This window comes from Polyodon spathula, chromosome 2, assembly GCF_017654505.1.
Source record: "Polyodon spathula isolate WHYD16114869_AA chromosome 2, ASM1765450v1, whole genome shotgun sequence".
NCBI lineage: Eukaryota > Metazoa > Chordata > Actinopteri > Acipenseriformes > Polyodontidae > Polyodon > Polyodon spathula.
The window spans coordinates 28115303-28135317 of NC_054535.1; the positions used below are offsets into that span (position 1 = coordinate 28115303).

General features: G+C 35.8%; 1 protein-coding gene across 3 annotated transcripts; it reads right to left on the reverse strand.

Annotated features, from left to right (window-relative positions):
• Positions 1-1619: 1619 nt before the first annotated feature.
• Positions 1620-17374, reverse strand: LOC121294846 (choline transporter-like protein 1). Of its 3 annotated transcripts, none has more exons than XM_041218976.1 (16): positions 17081-17373; positions 14714-14803; positions 13360-13502; positions 10875-11011; positions 10350-10443; positions 9591-9760; positions 9130-9219; positions 8629-8768; positions 8075-8261; positions 7390-7555; positions 7067-7220; positions 6695-6778; positions 5265-5402; positions 4444-4680; positions 4054-4143; positions 1620-3332 (listed from the first exon to the last, which is right to left on the reverse strand). In XM_041218976.1, the coding sequence occupies exons 1-16, from the start codon at positions 17102-17104 to the stop codon at positions 3309-3311; spliced, it is 1968 nt and encodes a 655-aa protein (XP_041074910.1). In that variant the 5' UTR covers positions 17105-17373; the 3' UTR covers positions 1620-3308. The 3 variants fall into 3 exon arrangements, with proteins under 3 accessions (XP_041074910.1, XP_041074919.1, XP_041074929.1); XM_041218985.1 differs by having other exon boundaries at positions 17029-17373; XM_041218995.1 differs by lacking the exons at positions 4444-4680; positions 5265-5402 and having other exon boundaries at positions 17081-17374.
• Positions 17375-20015: the final 2641 nt, after the last annotated feature.

A 20015-nucleotide genomic window follows, 5' to 3' on the forward strand; every position in this document is an offset into this window, starting at 1 on the left:
GTAGTTACCTGGTTCAGTTTTGTTTCCCTTTTTGTGGATCGGTATTACGTTTGCAATTTTCCAGTCTGTCGGTACCACCCCTGTGTCAAGAGACTGCTGCATGATCTTGGTTAGCGGTTTGTAAATTACTTCTTTCATTTCTTTGAGTACTACTGGGAGGATCTCATCCGGCCCAGGGGATTTGTTTATTTTAAGAGCTCCTAGTCCCTTTAACACTTCTGCCTCAGTTATGCTAAAGTTATTTAAAACTGGATAGGAACTGGATGACATGTGGGGCATGTTGTCAGTATCTTCCTTTGTAAAAACTTGTGAAAAGTAATCATTTAACATATTTGCTATTTTTTTTTCTTCCTCTACGATTTTGCCATTTGTATCTCTTAAACATTTAATCTCCTCTTTGAATGTTCTCTTGCTGTTGTAATATTGGAAAAACATTTTGGAATTGGTTTTAGCTTCTTTAGCAATGTTCATTTCAGTGAATGTATTGCAGTGCAAACAATACATGACTAAAACATGTTTTGAATTCATTGGCAGTTGTTCTTATATGGTAGAAATGCAAAAATACACAGGGATAGCATGAATGTTGAAAGGCTATCTGTGAAACTGCTTGTCTCACTTTTATCTTACAAATGACATAGGTAGAAAATGAATATTGGTGAAACATTCACACACACACACATATAAAGAGGAAAAACCAGCACACACAACCATGGACCGATGCTGGTCAGGAGGACACATGGTATTCTGTACTAGTTCCAGCAGTGCACTGGCTCATCAGGTGGCTAACCATGGTCCTGAACATTCCTCTACTCTCAAACCCAATCAAATAGGCATATTTGGTACTTCATTGATGGATTACCAGGGAAATCAAGAGCAGGGTGTTTCTGTACCTCCCACCAGAGAAGTTATTTTCACTGCACAATTTTTCAGGTTTTCACTTAACGGTCATTTCAGCTCAAATGGACCAAATTCTAGCGAGATGTGGTCTTCTACCACAAATAGAGGAAACATGTGATGGAGACAACATGTCCTTTTTAAAAAAAACATTTCAACAATTCACTGAAGCAAGAGATTCCAATGACATTGCGTTATCAGTAGGTATTGAGATAAAGTGAGCATCAACCACTTATTCCAATAGGGTTCAGCTATGACTGAAGTAGACATATTTAAAACTATTGAATGAACTCTCACAAAGCGTATTGATTAATCACACATTAGTGTGCACATGCTGACCCCAGTGCATAGGAAATGCATTCCAACAGAAGAAAAGTAAATCCAAGAAAAATGCCTTGTCAACTGGGTTAAATATTAAACAAAGCTTACAATAAAGTGGCATGAAGAAAACCCGTGCGATGTCATGTGAATAATCATCAATCGAGCGAATTTGGAAATTTTATTTATTTATGTTGCTCGCTCTCTACAGAATCTATGGAACTGACCAGTCAGGAATCAGGAGTGCATGTCATCCATGTGGAAACAGCAACAGACTAGGAGTTCATTATTGCTGTGTGAATCAAGTGAAGGAAACTTGCTTGTCTTGCTCGCGTCGTTCACTGAACTTGATGCAACAGAAAGCAATTCTCCTTGTAAAAATGACATTGTGCGCGATGAATGAAAATGTTCTATCTTTATTTTAAAAAAGAGATACATAAGAATTTATATAAAAGCAAGCATTAGTCCCTTGCAACAAAAATTCACCTAAAATAAGTGTTAAATCAGAAAGAACGGTGTATGCACCTTAGAGTCCATCATTATTAATAAATATACATAGATTGAAATTGAATTTCTCTACCATAAAACAGAGTTCTATTGTGATTAAACAAAGAAAAAAACATTTTTACAGTATTAGTCAACTGCTCTCTAGCTCAGATATCAAGTTAGATTTTCTGAGACAACCATACAGACATCAAATTAAGGCCAAAAATAGTCAGTGGAACCCTTTTTTTTTTGATCTGTGAAAATATTTGCATATGTCTAAGATATAAACAGTTGTCTATGCTCATAAACCAACAGTAACAAGGATACAAAAATACACTACCTGTGTGACTCAACATCAGCTCAAGTGAAAAAGCCAATGGGTTAGTTTACATTTAACCATGTATTCTTTCCAGTACAGACCTGTTTGAAAACCATTATCACTAGAGCTGACTCAGACAGAAGTATACAAACAATTGCAGGGTCACATGGGGTTAGTTTAAGGTTCTGTCCAAGAACCGTAAAAAAAAAAAAATATATATCTATATTCTTGGCCCAACCCCCCAACAGTTTTTAAACCCTGATTTTAAAGATGCACAAATGTAACAATATCTAAACCTACAGTGTGTATTTAGTTAAGGCAAACTTCATAACCAGCTTTGTCTGTTTACTGTTATTTCAGAACTCCTCTTAGCGATGGATACTCATCATGATATCCAACAAGAGGAAATGCCTTCCTAACTGGCTATGGCATCTCTTCAACCCGTTATACTCAAGACACTTCACCACTTGTTAATACAGGGCGATTCATAATTTGCGCAACATTGTTGTTTTGAATTACTTTGACATCTACTTAAATGTTGACATTACTGAACAACCCTCCGGTGGCCTCACAGAGTTACTCTGTCACAGACCTTTTACCTTAGCATATCATTGCCCACGTACTCTCTAGTTTAACTCTACGGTCCGACATTGTTGTACAAATTATAAATCACTCTGTATCCAAGTACTGCATTAAAAAATCTCCAGTGTTTTTCTTCACTATTATAAAATCAGCTTGATAAACTAGTGCATGTATAAAGAGGTCCCTTTATAATAAGTATTCTCTTATTGCTCATTGGGTCATTCGGGAACCATGACTCCACGTAGTGAAATAATACAAACAACAAAATTCTTATATTCATTCAGTTAAACTGTAACCCACACACAGATGATTTGCTGGCAATCAATTAATGTATAAGATGTGAAATTACTTAGTTATTGATTTTATACAGGTAGTAGAATGAATGGGTGGAGTGTTAGAACCAAAGCTTATGTATATACATAATGTTAATGCAAAAAGACTTACTGATTTTAAAAACAAGATTCCTTGATATTTGGCATCTTTTAAAAAAAAATCTACCAGCAGTGAAACTATGAAGAACCTTTGATATATAATAGCGACTACGTTGTTAAGTATGGTAAATATTCTTATTATAAAAGATTGTATTCCCTGGGGTGAAAGCATAGTAAACATGGTACATTGGTTAAAAAAAAAAAAAAAATTAAAATAAAAAAAACAGACACCAACAATCATCATTTGGAAGGTCTAAAAGTCCCATAGGTGGTTTTGGTCAAGCTGAACTTGCTCCAGTGGCCTAGAAAACAAACAGTGGTCGAATCTTACTTAAAACAATATCAACTATACGCAGACAGTTCATGCAAGGTTATACAAAATTAAATCTTTTAAATGTAGATGCTCAATTTAATGTTAATAAAAACACATATAAAAGAAAGGAAGAAAAGAAATCATGTGCACGTGGTAAAAACATGACAAGGCACTACAGATCTAAAAAAAACAGGTCCAGTATCCCTGAGTTAAGGCTGCCATATCTTGAAATCAAAGCTTACCAGTTTCACTCACATTATACCAGCCTATCTGTTGTCTATCTCCATCACTTTAGACCTGTTCAGTCAAACAGAGGAATGCAGTGCAGACCCTATATTTATGCTGCATACATAGATTCTTCTGTATTTAATACTGATTAAACATTCAGATTCATTACTGACACAAATCTCAATTTTTATTGAAGATGCAAGGACTCAACTGTCCTTGTGAAGGAAGCTTCATTAGGAAACCTGATACCTTATGTGTTAAAAGGACACTAGCTCTGCTAGCTTGCTTCAAAGGCAGATGATTGAAAATGTCATAAACTCAAATATCAAGGTAATAGGCAAGTACAAAAACAAAAAGAGTAGCATGTCTTTTGTGACACACAGACAAAAGCATGCTCAGAAAAAGCCCAATCCACAAAGACAGAAAGGAACAGGAAATAAGTAAAATTCCTGGGGGGTTTCAGAATCCTTGCAGGAACTCACCATTGGCATAAGTTCTCTGCCATCAGCAGAGTTTGGTCTGTCCCCCCGGCTTCTGTCTTGATTTGATCTTCTGCTATCTTCCACAAATTCCTGCAAAAACAAGCACGTGCCAATATCCCTGAGCAACATGTATTCTGCATAATCACAAGACGACAAAATGCAATCATTTACTTATACTTATATATATGTGTGTGTGTGTATATATATATATATATATATATATATATATATATATATATATATATATATATATATATATTAAAAAAAAAAAACACAAAAAAGTAAATTTACTTAAGTTTTGTTTATTTAAACAATAGGTTTACCCCAAATACTAAAATGTAGTATTTGAACTTTAACAAAAATAAAAAATAAAACAGGGAAACAACTTACCATAAGAGCCTTATCCATGTAGTACTCCTTACCAGGAGTCCCATCATTGTATTTTGAATCAATAGCAAAACACAGGAAAAGAACATCCACCACTATTTCAAATATGGACAGGAAGCAGTGGGCAACAAGGAAAGCAAAGAGGCACATGATAATAAGAGGGAGCACCCAGACTGTATAATCCCGCTGGTAGTTCAGAGCCAATACACCTACAAAGCCTGTGGTGCACACTATTAAAACCTTAAAAAAAAAAAAAAAAAAAAAAAAAAAAAAAAAAAAGTGCGTCACAAATGGAGTAAATGTTCGCCTTGCAGTAGCATCTCATTCCGGGTTGAACGTTTGAATTACTTAAAACAACAATTTCAGCACTGTGATGATTTCCACAAACAGCAAACACTCTCTTGAAAACATTACTTTAGATATGAGTTTAGTTATTTACAGTTATTAAGTGTACTTAGTAAGCATAATGACAGGTTCAGATCCTTAGTTCTGCAGATTAAAGAAATCTTAAAATACCACTTGAATGACTCTACCCCTTCTTCACATCATTGCACCCCCTGTCTTCTGCTCATCTTTTGTTAACAAACGGACTGCCAGTGACCCTGAAAAATATTTGCTTGTATGACTTGGAAAAGGATGGGAAGGTACCTTCTCAAACGTTACCTTTATGACACCAAAAACAGAGGGAAGTAGATCACAACTTACTGTTTAGATGAAAAATAGAACTATTTGTAATCTAATTTGTCATGACTTACTTGTAATTACTTGCCAGAAATGACATATAAGAATGACACTGCCTGACGCACTTTAAGCTGCACCCATACCTTTCCTAGAAACAGAACAAAATCCCCAACTGTATTGATAGCAGCAACTCTCAATGCATTCTCCACCAGAATTACAAACGCGTCTCGGGCAGAGGTACAGAAATTTGTACTGTTGATAGCTGTGGCTGCATATGCATTCTGTAAACAAAACATAAGACAGCAAGTTTGGTTTGTTTGCGTGGGAAGGAATACCTCACTGTTATACATATAAAATAAGTTACATTAGAGTTGTACTGTTACCTAAAGGGTTTCAAGAAAGTTCATCTCATATTAATACTGTATATTAGAGTATTATCATGCCATTGTAAGAGGGGTTGCTATGTAAGCATGCAGGCTGCAAATGGAAAGCTAACCAGAATACACACTGAAGGAAAACAGTCAGTCCTAACAAAAGCTTAACTCGTGCTCATACTCTTTTGGCTAATGATTGAAACAAAGGCTACATAAGTCAAAATGTTGTATGCTGAACTTCAGTTGGAATAATAATTCCAGGGCCCAAACAACTTATATAGCGTTTTCTTGCCAGCATGAGGAATACATTTCTCTCCGATTTCCAGCATTCCACATGCAACTAACTACAGCAACATATCAGGGGCTGTCATTAATGTATTTCAGGTTTTGCCACTTAAGCATAGAAGATTAACACCACCAGTAAGTAGCCTTGCCACCATACATTGTAGTCATCAGATTCTCCACAATAGTGAAAGTATCCATTACAAGTGTATTTCCTGTGGAGGCTATTTATTTATTTATTTATTTTTATTTTATTTTTTTAATTGAAATTTGGTCTTGTGCACCAGGCTATACAATTCCACATTTTACTGTTACAGTTGCACATCCAAAGTTTAATATTTTCTCTCATTTAAAGTATATAAAAATATATAAGCTAATAGTTTCTAAAGAATCAATAGAAAAGGGGGGCTCCCGAGCACAGCATCCAGCAAAGGCACTCCGCGTGGATTGCAGAATGTGCCCCTTAGCCTGGAGGTCGCCAGTTCAAGTCCAGGCTATTCCACTGCCGACCGTGGATGGGAGCTCCCAGGGGGCAGCTGAGCGCCGCCCGGTAGGGGAGGGCCTAGGTCAGTCAGGGTGTCCTCAGCTCACCGTGCACCAGCAACCCCTGTAGACTGGCTGAGCGCCTGGGGTCTTGCCTGTAAGCTGCCCAGAGCTGCCTTGTCCTCCGACACTGTAGCTCTGGGTTAGCTGCAATGCAGGCCTGCTGAGTGAAAAAAAAAGCAATCGGCCGACGGCACACACTTCAGAGGACAGCTTGTGTTCGTCTTCACTGCTCGAGTCAGTGCAGGGGTGGTAGCAGTGAGCTGAGCTTAAAATACAACTGGATATGCCAAATTGGGAGAAAAGCAAATTAATAATTGCCAACTACTAAATTTAAAAAATAAATAAAAAAGAAGAATCAATATAAAATGTACCTGGTTTAAATAATTTAGGCACTTCTCTAGGCACCACAGGCAGCAGATACAAGTCTTCAAAATGCAACGGGCACAAGCATTTTCCTGCAAATCAAAAGCTGATATAAAAACATTGAAAAGCCAATAAGTGTCATCTCCACAGTTTCCCCATTCTGTTTCATAAGATTCTCTTTTCTTTTTTCTTTTACTGGTTTAACACAAAATTCTAAACTACATCTTCTGTGGCTCATGGCTCTCCCCCCTCCTCCCCCAAACAATACACCATGATCATTAACCATGTCAATTCCAACATTTTAGTAATGATGGTATGTGTTAAATGAAATAACTGTAGATGCACATTAACACAACATAATACAATAATAGTTTTCTTACTTTTCCCTTCAGCTGGCTGTGAATGTACATGAGTATCAATCGAGGAATCTTTACTAATGTGATGATGAAGGACCCTTTAGCCACTGTACCAATATGGTAACGAACGAGCCGAAACACAGATGAGAGTATAGGAAGGGTAAGACTTGCTTTATCCCTGTATATAAAAAAAAAATTAGGAAAAACAAGCATTAACAAATCTACTTGGTTATGTGATTTGTTTATCTTGTTTCATTTACTTTTACTGCAGTATTCTGCAGATTGAATCAGAAATCATAAATACCTTCATACTGATTTATCTACAAAGTTTTAAAACTATACCTTACCTTGTAAAATAATATGTTACAACAGCACCTGCCACAGTCATCTGCTGACAAGCTAGAATGAACTCGCTTATCCAGATCAAACCAACAAAATGATACCAAGACATGTACTGCAAAGGGCCAGACATTTTGAATTCTACAAAGCCTTGTTCGTTCTTAACAGGATCTCCTGTTAATATAAAAATTTTACATCAGTACAATTAATTTCAGTCAAAAGGGAAGAATATAAAACAAAGTATAACAAACACATATAACTTGTAGGTACAGTGGTTAAAAAAAAAAAAAGGTGCTCTAAGCAAAATCTGCATCTGCACTAATTGCTAAAGAAATACAGGCTGGTTCACAAATGCTGAACATCAACTCAGAATGTCTGCATGTTATTTCCTATACAGGCACAGTGATTATGGCGGATTCAAGGGGTCTCAGCTGTTCATACTTTCCTTACAGTGCAGGCATTCTTGCACTGCACTTCAGAAGGACGAACATTGCAAGAGGTCTTTTGAGCCTGCTTATACCTGTTGTACAAGAAGTACAAAGATGCTTCAAAAAAGCATTGTTTATAGATCTATCCCCTCAGACTGACAGATAGCCCAAAAGAGTAATGTAATTCCTTAAATGCTGCATGCACGTAGCATACTAGCATATAACTTCCGTATAAATACCAACGTATACATTCCTGGATCCTTACCTGTAGTTGCCAGGAAGAGTAAAACCATAACCCAGTAACTCCAGAAGAACATCAAAGCCAAAAATGTCCAAAATGGCTGGAAGACAAGCAGCGGAAGGTGGATAAAAACTTTTCCGGCCACATGAAACAGTGCAATTGTAAGAGCCACTCTCTTGCGCATTATTAACATCAACAGCAACAGGATCACCTAAACAAAAACAAATACATTATTCATTCTAGTTCCCTTAACTAAGAACATTTTATTTTAAGTAATATCAAGATCATCAGTAAAATACAACAAAAAATGATTTTGTAATCATCCATACAATTATTGACTCATTTGTACTCACACACAATTGTTGACTACCATCTAGGACAATAAAAAAATAAATAAAATGATTCCCCCTGTCACCATAGGTATTGGATGCAATATAAAATAGAAACATTAAATGTTTACCCCAAAATAAGACAACAAGTTAAAATAGTTTTAATAAAGTAATTTAATTACAGAACTGGCCTTTAGCAGTCAGCTATAATCATTGTTGATAATGTTGCAAGTAGAAACAGCAACCTACCGTGAAAACAGTAGCAGCAATTGCATAAACCAGGAGAGCCTGAACATTATCTTTGGATGCTTCAAGCTGACCTGCTGCCCGTTCGTTAGTCAAGGACTTCCTGTGATCCACATATAACCACCAAAGAACACCTGTGGCTCCTACAAAACGTTAATAAGGTTTTAAAAAGTGTGTTTAGAGAAATCTATATGAACAAATACCAGCCGGGTAAAAGATACTGTAACTAATGTATGTACCTACTGTAAAACAATGTAACAGATTCTGTTGCCTTTTTACATTTAGTATTTCCATAGGCAAAGGTAAACGATAACACTACCTTTTTAGATATATTTAGGTTCCAATGGCTCTGCTAAATATTTCAGATCTCAGAAATGGCAATGCAAAGTACTGATACATCTTAGGCCAATATCAACTCTCCAATCCTCCTGGGGAGAAATGATATGCCCCCTCATTCAGTACATATGTTTTAAATAGAAACAAAGAGCAGGGAGTTAAACTTACCAATTGATCCAAGAACAACTAAAGCAGTTAATATCCAAACAAGTACTGTGGAGATATATCGAATGATGACCATCAGAATCATGGACAGGACTTAAAGAAAAAGAAAAAGTTTACATTAATTAAGCTCTCAATATAATGAGCTCAGTAATGCTCACATTTAACTGTAAACAAACATATATTTGATGGTGATTTTTACATTGGATTGCAATTTTCTGCAATTGTTGCCACCAGATGTAGCCTTTTCAACTTGGCAAAATAGTTCAAATGGCAACTGATTGCACCATGCCTGACTATACTGCTGCTACTGCCATTGCACCTTACATCCCATTGAGCACTACTTTCAAGAACAAAATGTAAAAAATCTGGACAACTAAACATACAGAATAAACTCGAAATATACGTGGTATGATACTCAAGATGATAATGACAAGTTGTACTTTAAAAACCACACTACAGCTTACCTAGTGATAGAAAGCAGAGTCCTATTATTATTTCTTTGCTGGTCATGACTCCACTGATAAGCCTGTGCAGAACACTGTTGTCACTAACGAAGGTGATCAAGGCCTCAGTAAAGTTGGCATAGCAAACGATGCCAACCGGGGTGCAGCGATGGAACAGCGGAATTGACTTGCTACTCGGACAGCAACAAAAAACAAACCAAAAAAAATTATTGATAAAACAAGTCTAAAATAATGTGTGACCATAATAAGGTAGAGTCTGGAGATATGTAAAAGTACTCATTCTGAGTCATCTCATACATAACCATGGTACAGAAATATACACTTATTTATTAATTTGTCTGAACACAAATTTATTGAATGCTATTTGACAAAATGTGTTTCTGTATTTCTTGAGTCTGTCTTACAGTAGGTTATCATTATGCTTTTTAATTTATACAAGACCATTTCTTCAACTGATACCAGGTAGTGATATCTTTATAATTTCAAGGATATTTGAATTTGAGCTTCCACATTTAGATAATTAGTAAAATGTGTACATTAACTGTGTTAAACTAAGCTGTACACTTTGACACAAACCGAGATATTACAAATTACAGTGTCATTGAGTAAGCAATAAAAAAAATTAAATAAAACAAACTAAAGTAACAAGCAAGCAAATGACAATCAGGATGAATTTTGTAACAGATCTCTCTGAACAAAGGATTACATATGCTTTGAATTACTAAACAAAACAAGAACAACAAAAAATCCATTAATTACCTTGGTGGCACAGGAAGGTTTGGACATAACTTGGATGACTCTGGGCTGGTGGTATAGGTAGAAACCTCTAGTTGATAGGAGCAGAGTTTTGACCCTAATGAATTAAAACAGATGCATTTTCCAGTCAGACAAATAGTGTTTTTTTGTATTTCAAATCAGAACTAGTTCTGTAAAATGTGCATTTTAAATCAGTAATTTCAGCTTTTCTTGTGTATAACAATGTACTGATTCAATCAGGTTAAAAAATAAACAGATAAACAAAAATCACTGTGCTGTGTTTCAGCAGTGGATTTGACCTTTAATAAAGTGTCCATTAACATGCTACAAAAAGGTAGGAACACTTAAATGCAGAGAACTTAAATAAAATAATTTTTTAAAAATCATATGAATTATAATATAAAACTTCTAATGTTCAAATTAAAGGGAACCGTTTAAATATTTTTGGTGGCAAAACAAAAATTCACCAAACTGCTATTCACATAGAATTACCGTTTTGAGCCACAAAATGCAATTTGAAAGCCTTACCGTTGTTTTTTCCAAATTCCTGCACTTCTTTTAAAGTTTTTAACTCTGTACTTGGACATTCTGACACGCACAAAGCAATTGATTTGATTCTTCTGTTAACTATGTCAAGGTTGCATGGATCTAAGAAGAAGACATATCTAAAATAAAAAGGGTTATGTTACAGTACATACATGAACAAATTTTTGTTCTAGTAAAACTCCAAGACGGATTTACTAAGCTTTAGCTTCTTTTTTCATTTATGCATTCCCAAATTGTTTATTTCATTTAAACTTTTAATGTGTTATTAACTTTGCAGTGGTGAAGCAAAAGCTTAGTCATTCAGTTAGACATTTCTGAAATTTCCCCAATATGATCCTAGTGAAATGTGATTGAATGGAATCAAAAGTTTGTTTTTAAAACTGGTTTAATATCTCTGAGCTAATTGACTTCTTGCTTTAGGAAAGGGTTGAATTCAGGATATGTTCATTCTGTCCATTTAAGCCGTGTTCTTTTTTGCCAATCACTTTGCTATACATTTTCATTTTCTAAAGGATGTTTAAAATGGAAATGTTTATGGAAAGTATAGCTTGTTACATATTTACCTGAAAAATGTTTACAGCCCCTAGCCTTGGCTGTGCCTGGTACTGGCCGAATATTCCATTCTCAACCATTGGTACCCCTTAATTAGCACATACAGAAAAACTATAAAGAATTGACTAGAAATGATTTGTAATGAAATATACTGTATATAACTTCAAATAGCCCTGAAACTATTTGATTAAAAGACCAAGGCTGCCAACATATCTACACATGCTGTAAAAAAGTCTCTTAACATTTTAAATCAGATTCAAATGTTAGGAGAATACCACTTTTTTTTTTTTTTTTTTTTTTTTTAAATAAACACATTACTTACATTTAAATACTTTATCGCCGATGAAATAATTACATAAATCTGCCGTAAGTAAAAATGATTTTGCTATAATGTTGATGTTCTGTAAGCTTATTCTGTGCTACTCAAGTGGTGATGTTAGTATGTCCAATTTCAAGGACACTAAAGTTTTTATGTCACCAATGAACAGGACGCAGTAAAACTATTTCTGGGAAAACACAAATAAAAAGTAACAATAAGGCGACCAGAGGCAGCAAAGCAAATAATGTGTAATTAAAAAATATGTATTTTAGGGAATAATGTAAAACTGATTAGCAACTCTCTGGTTCCAATACATTTATTGGTAACAACCTAAACCATCATAGGTAAACTGAACAATGAAGAATTCACATTGAAGCTCCCAATTCACCGAAACTCATTTTTAGGAACAATAATAGTTGGTAAAAGCTTGATCAGGTCCAACCAAGTTCCAGATCAAATGCTATCTGACTGAAGGTCATTGCTATTCAGTTTTACTCGTGTTCTTTACATCATTTGGTTGACAAAAGCTTTAAAACACTACTTTTTGTTTAGTTGGGATGCCTGATTCGTTTAAGATATCCGAGTCGAATTTCATACCAGAGCATTTACACCAAAACTATCCAACTCCAAAAGCAAACTGGATCATCAAAAGTTTTAAGTGATACAAAATTAATTAATGCAGCCATAAAAACTGACGGCGTTGATGCATTTATTGAATCTATTTTGACCATAAGGTTGCTACATGTGAAATGATCTGTAAAATGCCAGGTTTGTTTTTATTGCAAGTATCGCGTGTTATTATCTTCTCCACTTTTTTTTTTTCTAAAATATAAAACCAAGTAAATTTGTCACAGTTTAGCGAACACTAAAAAGTTAATAATCCACTATTTTCTCATAAACTCCCAAAGTACATTAAATCCCTTAACAGCAAGTTTTATAACAATATAGATTTGAGAAGGTTATTCCATTTTTACAGTAAACACACAGAAACAAACCCTGTGCTGTAGCCTGACTTTTCCATTGGAATTAAAAAAAAAACACTAGGTGGGTCATTCAAATATGAATAAATATGCCACCATCATAGCACTGTATGAATGTTCCTGTACAATTAAACAGCATACATAACAGGAAAGTGCCTCATTAACTGCAACAAACTATGCTACAATAAAATGAAGAAAAAGCATGAACGTCTCCCAAAAACATCTTAAAGTCAGGTTTGCAAGCACCAGAAGGTCCGGAAATATTGTCTGTATCCAAAGTACTCCCAATAAGAAGGGAAATACAAACAGCCATGTCAGCAGTGTGGTGAAGGGATACTGCCATTTATTTTGCCTGTAGTATCAGGTCCTCTGTTTTCATCACTAGTGACTGCCTACACTTAAGAGAATTACAGTAACTATTTATTTAGAGTGACAGTAAAGACTTTAGGAACTACAGAAGCACATTGGAAGAGCTATTGACAGGCAGTATTGGTAATTTCAGAATCAGAATGCAACCAGGGAAGTTCTTTTATCAACATTAAAAGGCAGAGAATACAAATGAAGACCGTGTTTATCCTAGCAACCCTCATGAATAAATACATTGTTAAAAACTTACTTATTTTTCGTCTGATCGAGCCCACTGTATTCTATTCCTTCTATTTTTGTATTCTTCTGACCACAGATGTTTCCATAGCTGTCATAACCAGACACCAGCCGTGCTGCTGCTCCAGTTGCGACTGCAAATCCACAGATTAATCCCTAAAAAAGTTTCAAATTTAAAAAAAAAAATGTTTCTTTCTTGAAGATGGTGTTGGAAGGACATAAGTGCATTGTCATATTAGTGTATAGAGACTGTATCAAGAAACAAGAATGGCATTCCAGCATTTGAAAAACTGTGGCAATTTGCTCAAGTACTGTCAAAGTATTGTATTTGAATGAAGGAATGTTTACTGTAATTTATGTCCTAATATACTACTACATCAGGAAGTCCGGTTGGTAATGTGGTACAGTGCCTTTGCTCTTTTAACTAAAGGCAGGAGTTTTGTGAACAAAAACAAAGCATGTCCAGGGAAGTAATCAAACAGGAATTTCATATCTGATCGAGTGCTATGTAAAACTGAAGAAAAACAGGTTAAACCGTATGTCCAGAGGCTGAAAAAATGTGGCAATGAAATGGTTCTATTATTAACTGCAATGGAAACTTAGTGAGAGAACAGTAAAATATGGGTGCGCACCAACTATGAAGACAGAATGTGAAAGTGTGTGGTCTATACCATTGATATCACCAGTGCAGTTAACATGAATAAAATGTCATCTGACATTTATTAACATTTGATGACATTTACAGATGAAGACATTTCTGAGTCAACATTAAACTCCTAGGTCTTTTTCATAGATTCCTTCTTCAATTTCAGTATCTCCCATATGATCTTTATAATGCACATTTGTATTGCCTGCGTGCAGTACCTTACACTTTTCTCTATTAAACGTCATTTGCCATGTGTCTGCCCAGTTCTGAATGCTGTCTAGATCATTTTTAATGACCTTTGCTGCTACAATGGTGTTTACCACTCTTATTTTTGTGTTGTCTGCAAATTTAACAGGTTTGTTTACTATACCAGAATCTAAGTCATTAATGTAGATTAGGAAGAGCAGAGGACCTAATACTAGTTGTAATATTCTCTCTTTGTGCTATCCCTAAGCATTCCTCGATGTGCTGGTGTACATGTGCTTTAACAACTTTCTGTACCATGATAAACACTGGGGACAGGTATTCGGTCGTTCCTTATGTTTTTCAAAAAGTAAATACAAACCTTTTTATTTTTTTTACTGTAAAAGCATTGGTTTACTCAGTCACAACTTCCATGTTTTGCTTTTTTAAATCACTTTAGCATGATCATTGCCAAGAGAAGAAAAATGCTTACGGTTTACAGCACTGCTCGCCACCTCAGAAAGAAATGTTTCCTTACCATTCCAATACAGAAAAGAACAAATATCAGTAGCCATGGAATGTCTGTACAACTCCTATCCTCTAAAGGTTTCCATTCTCGTTGTGACCCCTGTAATAAAGCACCAGAAGTTAAAATTGATATGTGAAATTAAACACTATAAAACACAGTATAAATTAACAAATGTTGTTTGAGTTTACATAACCATGTGTAGTGTTTAAAAGCATTTTACCACACTTAACCTCAAAGCATTGGGGTCAAGAGGCAAAATATTCAATTTATTAATTTCTCATAAAACCCACTTACTGGGTTATAGACAATGCCTATAGAAAGATCCCATAATATGATGCTGCCACCACCATGCTTCACAGTAGGGATGGTGTTCTTTGGGTGATGCACTGTGTTGGGTTTGCGCCAAACATAACGCTTTGCATTTAGGCCAAAAAGTTCAATTTTAGTTTTGTCAGACCACTAAACTTTTTGCCACATGGCTACAGAATCTCCCGAGTGTTTTTTTTTTTTTTTTTTTTTTTTTTGCATACTTCAAAACGAGATTCAAGGTGGGCTTTCTTGAGTAATGGCTTCCTTCTTGCCACCCTACCATAAAGGCCAGACTTGGAGTGCTTGGGATGTTCTTATGTTCTTATGGATATTGTTGTCACATGCACACTTTGACCAGTCTTGGCCATAAAAGCCTGTAGCTCTTGCAAAGTTGCCAATGGCCTCTTGGTAGTTTCTCTGATCAGTCTCCTTCCTGCTCAGTCATCCAGTTTGGAGGGATGGGCTGATCTAGGCAGGGTCTTGGTGGTGCCATACACCTTCCACTTCTTAATAATCATCTTGACCATGTTCCAAGGCATATTCAAAGCCTTTGATATTTTTTTTATATCCATCCCCTGATCTGTGCCTTTCAACAACTTTGTCCCAGAGTTCTTTTGAAAGCGCCTTCGTGGTTGAGTCTTTGCTTTGAAATGCACTACCCAGCAGAGGGAACATACAAGAACTGCTGAATTTATCCTGAAATCGTGTGAATCACTACAATTTAACACAGGTGGGGGCCACTTAACTTGGTGTGTGATTTTGAAGGCGACTGGTTACACCTGAGCTAATTTAAAATTGCTATTACAACAGGGGTGGACACTTATCCAACCAATCTATTTAATAAATTGTCTACACATTTCTAGAATATTTTTTCACTTGGAAGTTGTGGCGTAGGATGTGTAGATAAATAAAAAAAAAAAAACTATTTTAATGCATTGTAATTCCAGGATATAAAACAACAAAATGTGAAAATGTTGAATGGGGGTGTAGACTTTCTATAGGCACTGTATGTATGTGTAATTCTATTAGTTTGTGTTAAGTTGAGACAACTCCTTTAGTCCACGCCACATTGAGGCCCATATATAATTTAACAGCTAATCAAGATTCAGCCTGCATGAGAGAAAACAACCACACCTTAAATTATGCCAATTACCTAGTACAAGTAACACAAATAATTAAGTACATAATTACATGAACAAGAAAATGTGTTTTTTTTTTTTGGTAATTTGGACCAAGAATGAATTTGCACAATTTTTGATTAATTTCCCAATTACTACCAAAAACAACTGTTCTTTGCTTGCTTTCTCAGAAATTAAATGTACTTTCTGGTCACCACTCCTTAAACAATGATAAACATTATTGATTTAGTTGTTTACAGTGGACTGTCAGGAACCTGAATCACCTGACATTCTCCCCACAAACAAGATTTATGAAACAGTATATGTATGTAATAACAACAACAACAACAATATATTGCAGAGCTAATAATGAATTGCTCGTTTACTGAATAGTGGCTACTTAAGATCTTAAATAAAACAGTATCCCACGTTAGTTTTTGTTTACTATATAAACAAGGTCTAATAAATAAGATCTAAACATTCTGCAGTATGTATGGGACACAGAACTTCGGTCGTTTTACCTATCACTGGAAAATGGAGCTATGTTTGTTTATATTTTGTGATTCAAAATGGACTTGTTTGAAATAAAAACACAATATAAATCACAGGTGTTTTGCATAAAACGTTATTTGGTACTACTTGCACATGAAAAGACGGTCACGTATTTTTGTCTGAAGCGTAAGGCTATATGCGATGTAATCATTTCGTTTACATTACATCCAAGAATGCGTAACGAACAAGGACTAAAGTGCTATGAAAAGGCCACACGTAATATTACCCATTAAGAATTAGTAACCCGTCTCTGTATTTTGAAAATGTTACTTAACTTATTACTCCTAAAAGGGGCTACTGACAGAAAATGTAAAAATGAATTACAAGTCAAAACGTTGCTTTTACCTAAATGAATGCAATAACCTTTGAGACCTTGGTCTGTGTTTGAATTCCTCACCTCTCTGCTGCCACAGCATCCCATTGCAGGTTAGTACTTCGACTACACCAAACCAAAACAAAACTTGAGTTCAACGTTTATATCCGTTACTTTTGAATTTCAATGCAGTAAACACAATTTTCCGCAGTAACTTCGAACATCTGAGCTGCCCTAACTAAAACTCATTTTAATCCCAATTTGTCCTCCTTCGGGTAAAAACATTAACACCTATTTAGAGGTAAGAAGCTCATTTGGCATACTTCGGTCTAGAGTAATCGCACAACACTTCCTGGTTGTTTCAGGTGTAGCCGGAAAAAGATGCTCTCCACTCAGTGAAGGTTGAGTATGAATGCTGGGATACTGGCTGAACAAGGAAGTCAAGTACCAATCTGGCACAGCCAAAAAAAATTCTATTATATATCAAGATGTTCAAGTCATTGAGGTTCCGTGACGCTGCGCTCAATAAGATAACTGCGAATTCTGGAATCAATTAATCTAATTATTTAATGTATTTCACATAATGTTGTATTACAGTAATACTGGCAAATAAAAATGAATACAAATAGCGACTGCATTAGCCTACATTTGCATTTGTACAGCGAAATGTAATGCTTATTACCATATACAATAATAAAGTAAATATGTGATACTGCAATCATAAAACTTTTAAACAGCGCTTGAAAATTTAACGGCGCATTTTCTTCTTATCAATTACGTCATATCATCATTAACCCAGTAAAAATATATTTCTTCCATGGATCCTGGGCAAAAGTCAAACTGGATTCAAAAGTTTTTAAAAACACTCAGAAAACCAACTCAACCCAAACCCTCTCCATAGTCACTCACTAGAAAAACAGCCCTCTTAAGCGCTCTGTTTCCAACGATTGTTTGGGAGTTGCTTGTCGGTATTGGGTATCTTGGTATAGCAGATATACAGTGCAATGAAAAAGTATTTGCCCCCTGTTATTTTCTGCATTTTTGCACATTTTTCACATTGAATTTGGTCAGATATTTTTGTGGGTTGTAGAAGTAGATAGAGAGAGTCTTCAGAACAAAAATGACACCACAGTTTGGTGTGCAAGGTAATCAAACATGCAATCTTCAGGTGTGAAAAAGTTATTGGCCTTCCCCCCCAAGCTAACTCAACCCAATTAAAGGGATAATTAGGATCAGCTGTTTGAATATTTTGGTTAACAATCAGGCCTGATTTGGGCTAGCCCTGCCCAATATAAATCTAACTTTGGCCCTTACCATCAGAGTGCAGTTGTCAACACATCTGTTTTAGAGGCACATCATGCCACAATCAAAAGAAATTCCTGAAGACCTCTGGAAAAAAGTTGTTGATGCCTAAGTCTGGAAAGGGTTACAAAGTCATATCTAAGGCTCTGGGGCTTCACCAAACCACAGTCAGAGCATATTGTCCAAATGGAGAAAGTTTGGGACAATAGTGAATCTTCCCAGGAGTGGCCGTCCTGCCAAAATCTCTCCAAGAGCATGATGTAAAATTGTCCAGGAAGTCACAAAAAACCCTAGAACAACATACAGGGATCTGCAGGCCTTTCTCACCTCGACTAAGGTCAGTGTTCATGACTCCACCATCAGAAAGACACTGGGCAAAAATGGGATTCATGGCAGAGTAGCAAGTTGGAAACCACCGCTCACTAAGAACATGAATGCTCGTCTCAAGTTTGCCAAAAAGCACCTGGATGATCCTCAAGAGTTCTGGAACAATGTTCTATGGACAGATGAGTTAAAAGTGGAATTTTTTGGCAAACATGGGCCCCGTTATGTCTGGTGAAAACCAATCACTGCATTCCACAGTAAGAACCTCATACCAATGGTCAAGCATGGTGGTGGTAGTGTCATGATTTAGGTATGCTTTGCTGCATCAGAACCTGGATGACTTCCCATCATTGAAGGAACCATGAATTCTGCGCTGTATTAGAGATTTCTACAGGAGAATGTCAGGTCATCCGTCCGTGAGCTGAAGCTGAAGCGCAGCTGGGTCATGCAGCAAGACAATGATCCGAAACACACAAGCAAGTCTACGTCAGAATGGTTGAAGAACAAGAAATGTAAAGTTTTGGAATGGCCTAGTCAAAGTCCAGACCTAAACCCCATTGAGGTGTTATGGCAGGACCTGAACGAGCAGTTAATGCTTGAAAACCCACAAATGTCATTGAGTTGAAGCAGTTCTGCATGCAGGAGTGGGCCAAAATTCCTTCACGGCGCTGTAAGAGACTGATCAATAACTACAGGAAACATTTGGTTACACTTATTGCTGCTAAAGGTGGCGTTACCAGATATTGAGTCTAAGGGGGCAATTACTTTTTCACACGGGGGCATTCTGTGTTGCATAACTTTAATAAATAAATTAAATAAGTATCAAAATTTTGTGTTATTTTTTCACTCATGGTCCCTTTTTTCTAATATTAGATTTTGGTTGAAGATCTGATAACATTCAGAGTCAAAAATATGCAAAAATGCAGAAAATCAGACAGGGGGCAAATACTTTTTCACGGTACTGTAGCAGTAATGTTGTGTTATAGTTAATATTGTTATTATTTAGTTCAGCACATGCTTCATTAAAACAATACCGCATTTTTAACTATAATAGGTAAGCCAAATAACTAAATAAATAAATAAATAAATAGAACATTTACAATAGATACAGGAATACAGGAAACACTAAAATAAATAAACTTTCTCCAGTTCACAAGGAGGGCTGGAAATAAAGATTGGCCCTGAAAGGAATTGTTATAAATGAATGCTAGTTTGAGAGTAAATGTATTCATACATATGTTACCACATTTTGATTAATTTGTATGCAACAGGCGAAGAATGACAGGCACTGTAACAATAGGGTTTTGTGTCTTGGTGCCTATGCCTACCACTTATGGGGTTGTTTTTTTTTTAACATGCATTTTGACATTCTAAGGATTTGTATGGATTTTGA

Coding starts and splice junctions, on each gene's coding strand:
- LOC121294846 (XM_041218976.1), bottom strand. CDS start 17,104: ATGGGATGCTGTGGCAGCAGAGAG. Junction 8,262..8,628: donor TTGCTGCTACTGTTTTCACG/GTAGGTTGCTGT, acceptor GTTTTTGTTTAG/GTGATCCTGTTGCTGTTGAT. Junction 6,779..7,066: donor ACAGCCAGCTGAAGGGAAAA/GTAAGAAAACTA, acceptor TTTGATTTGCAG/GAAAATGCTTGTGCCCGTTG.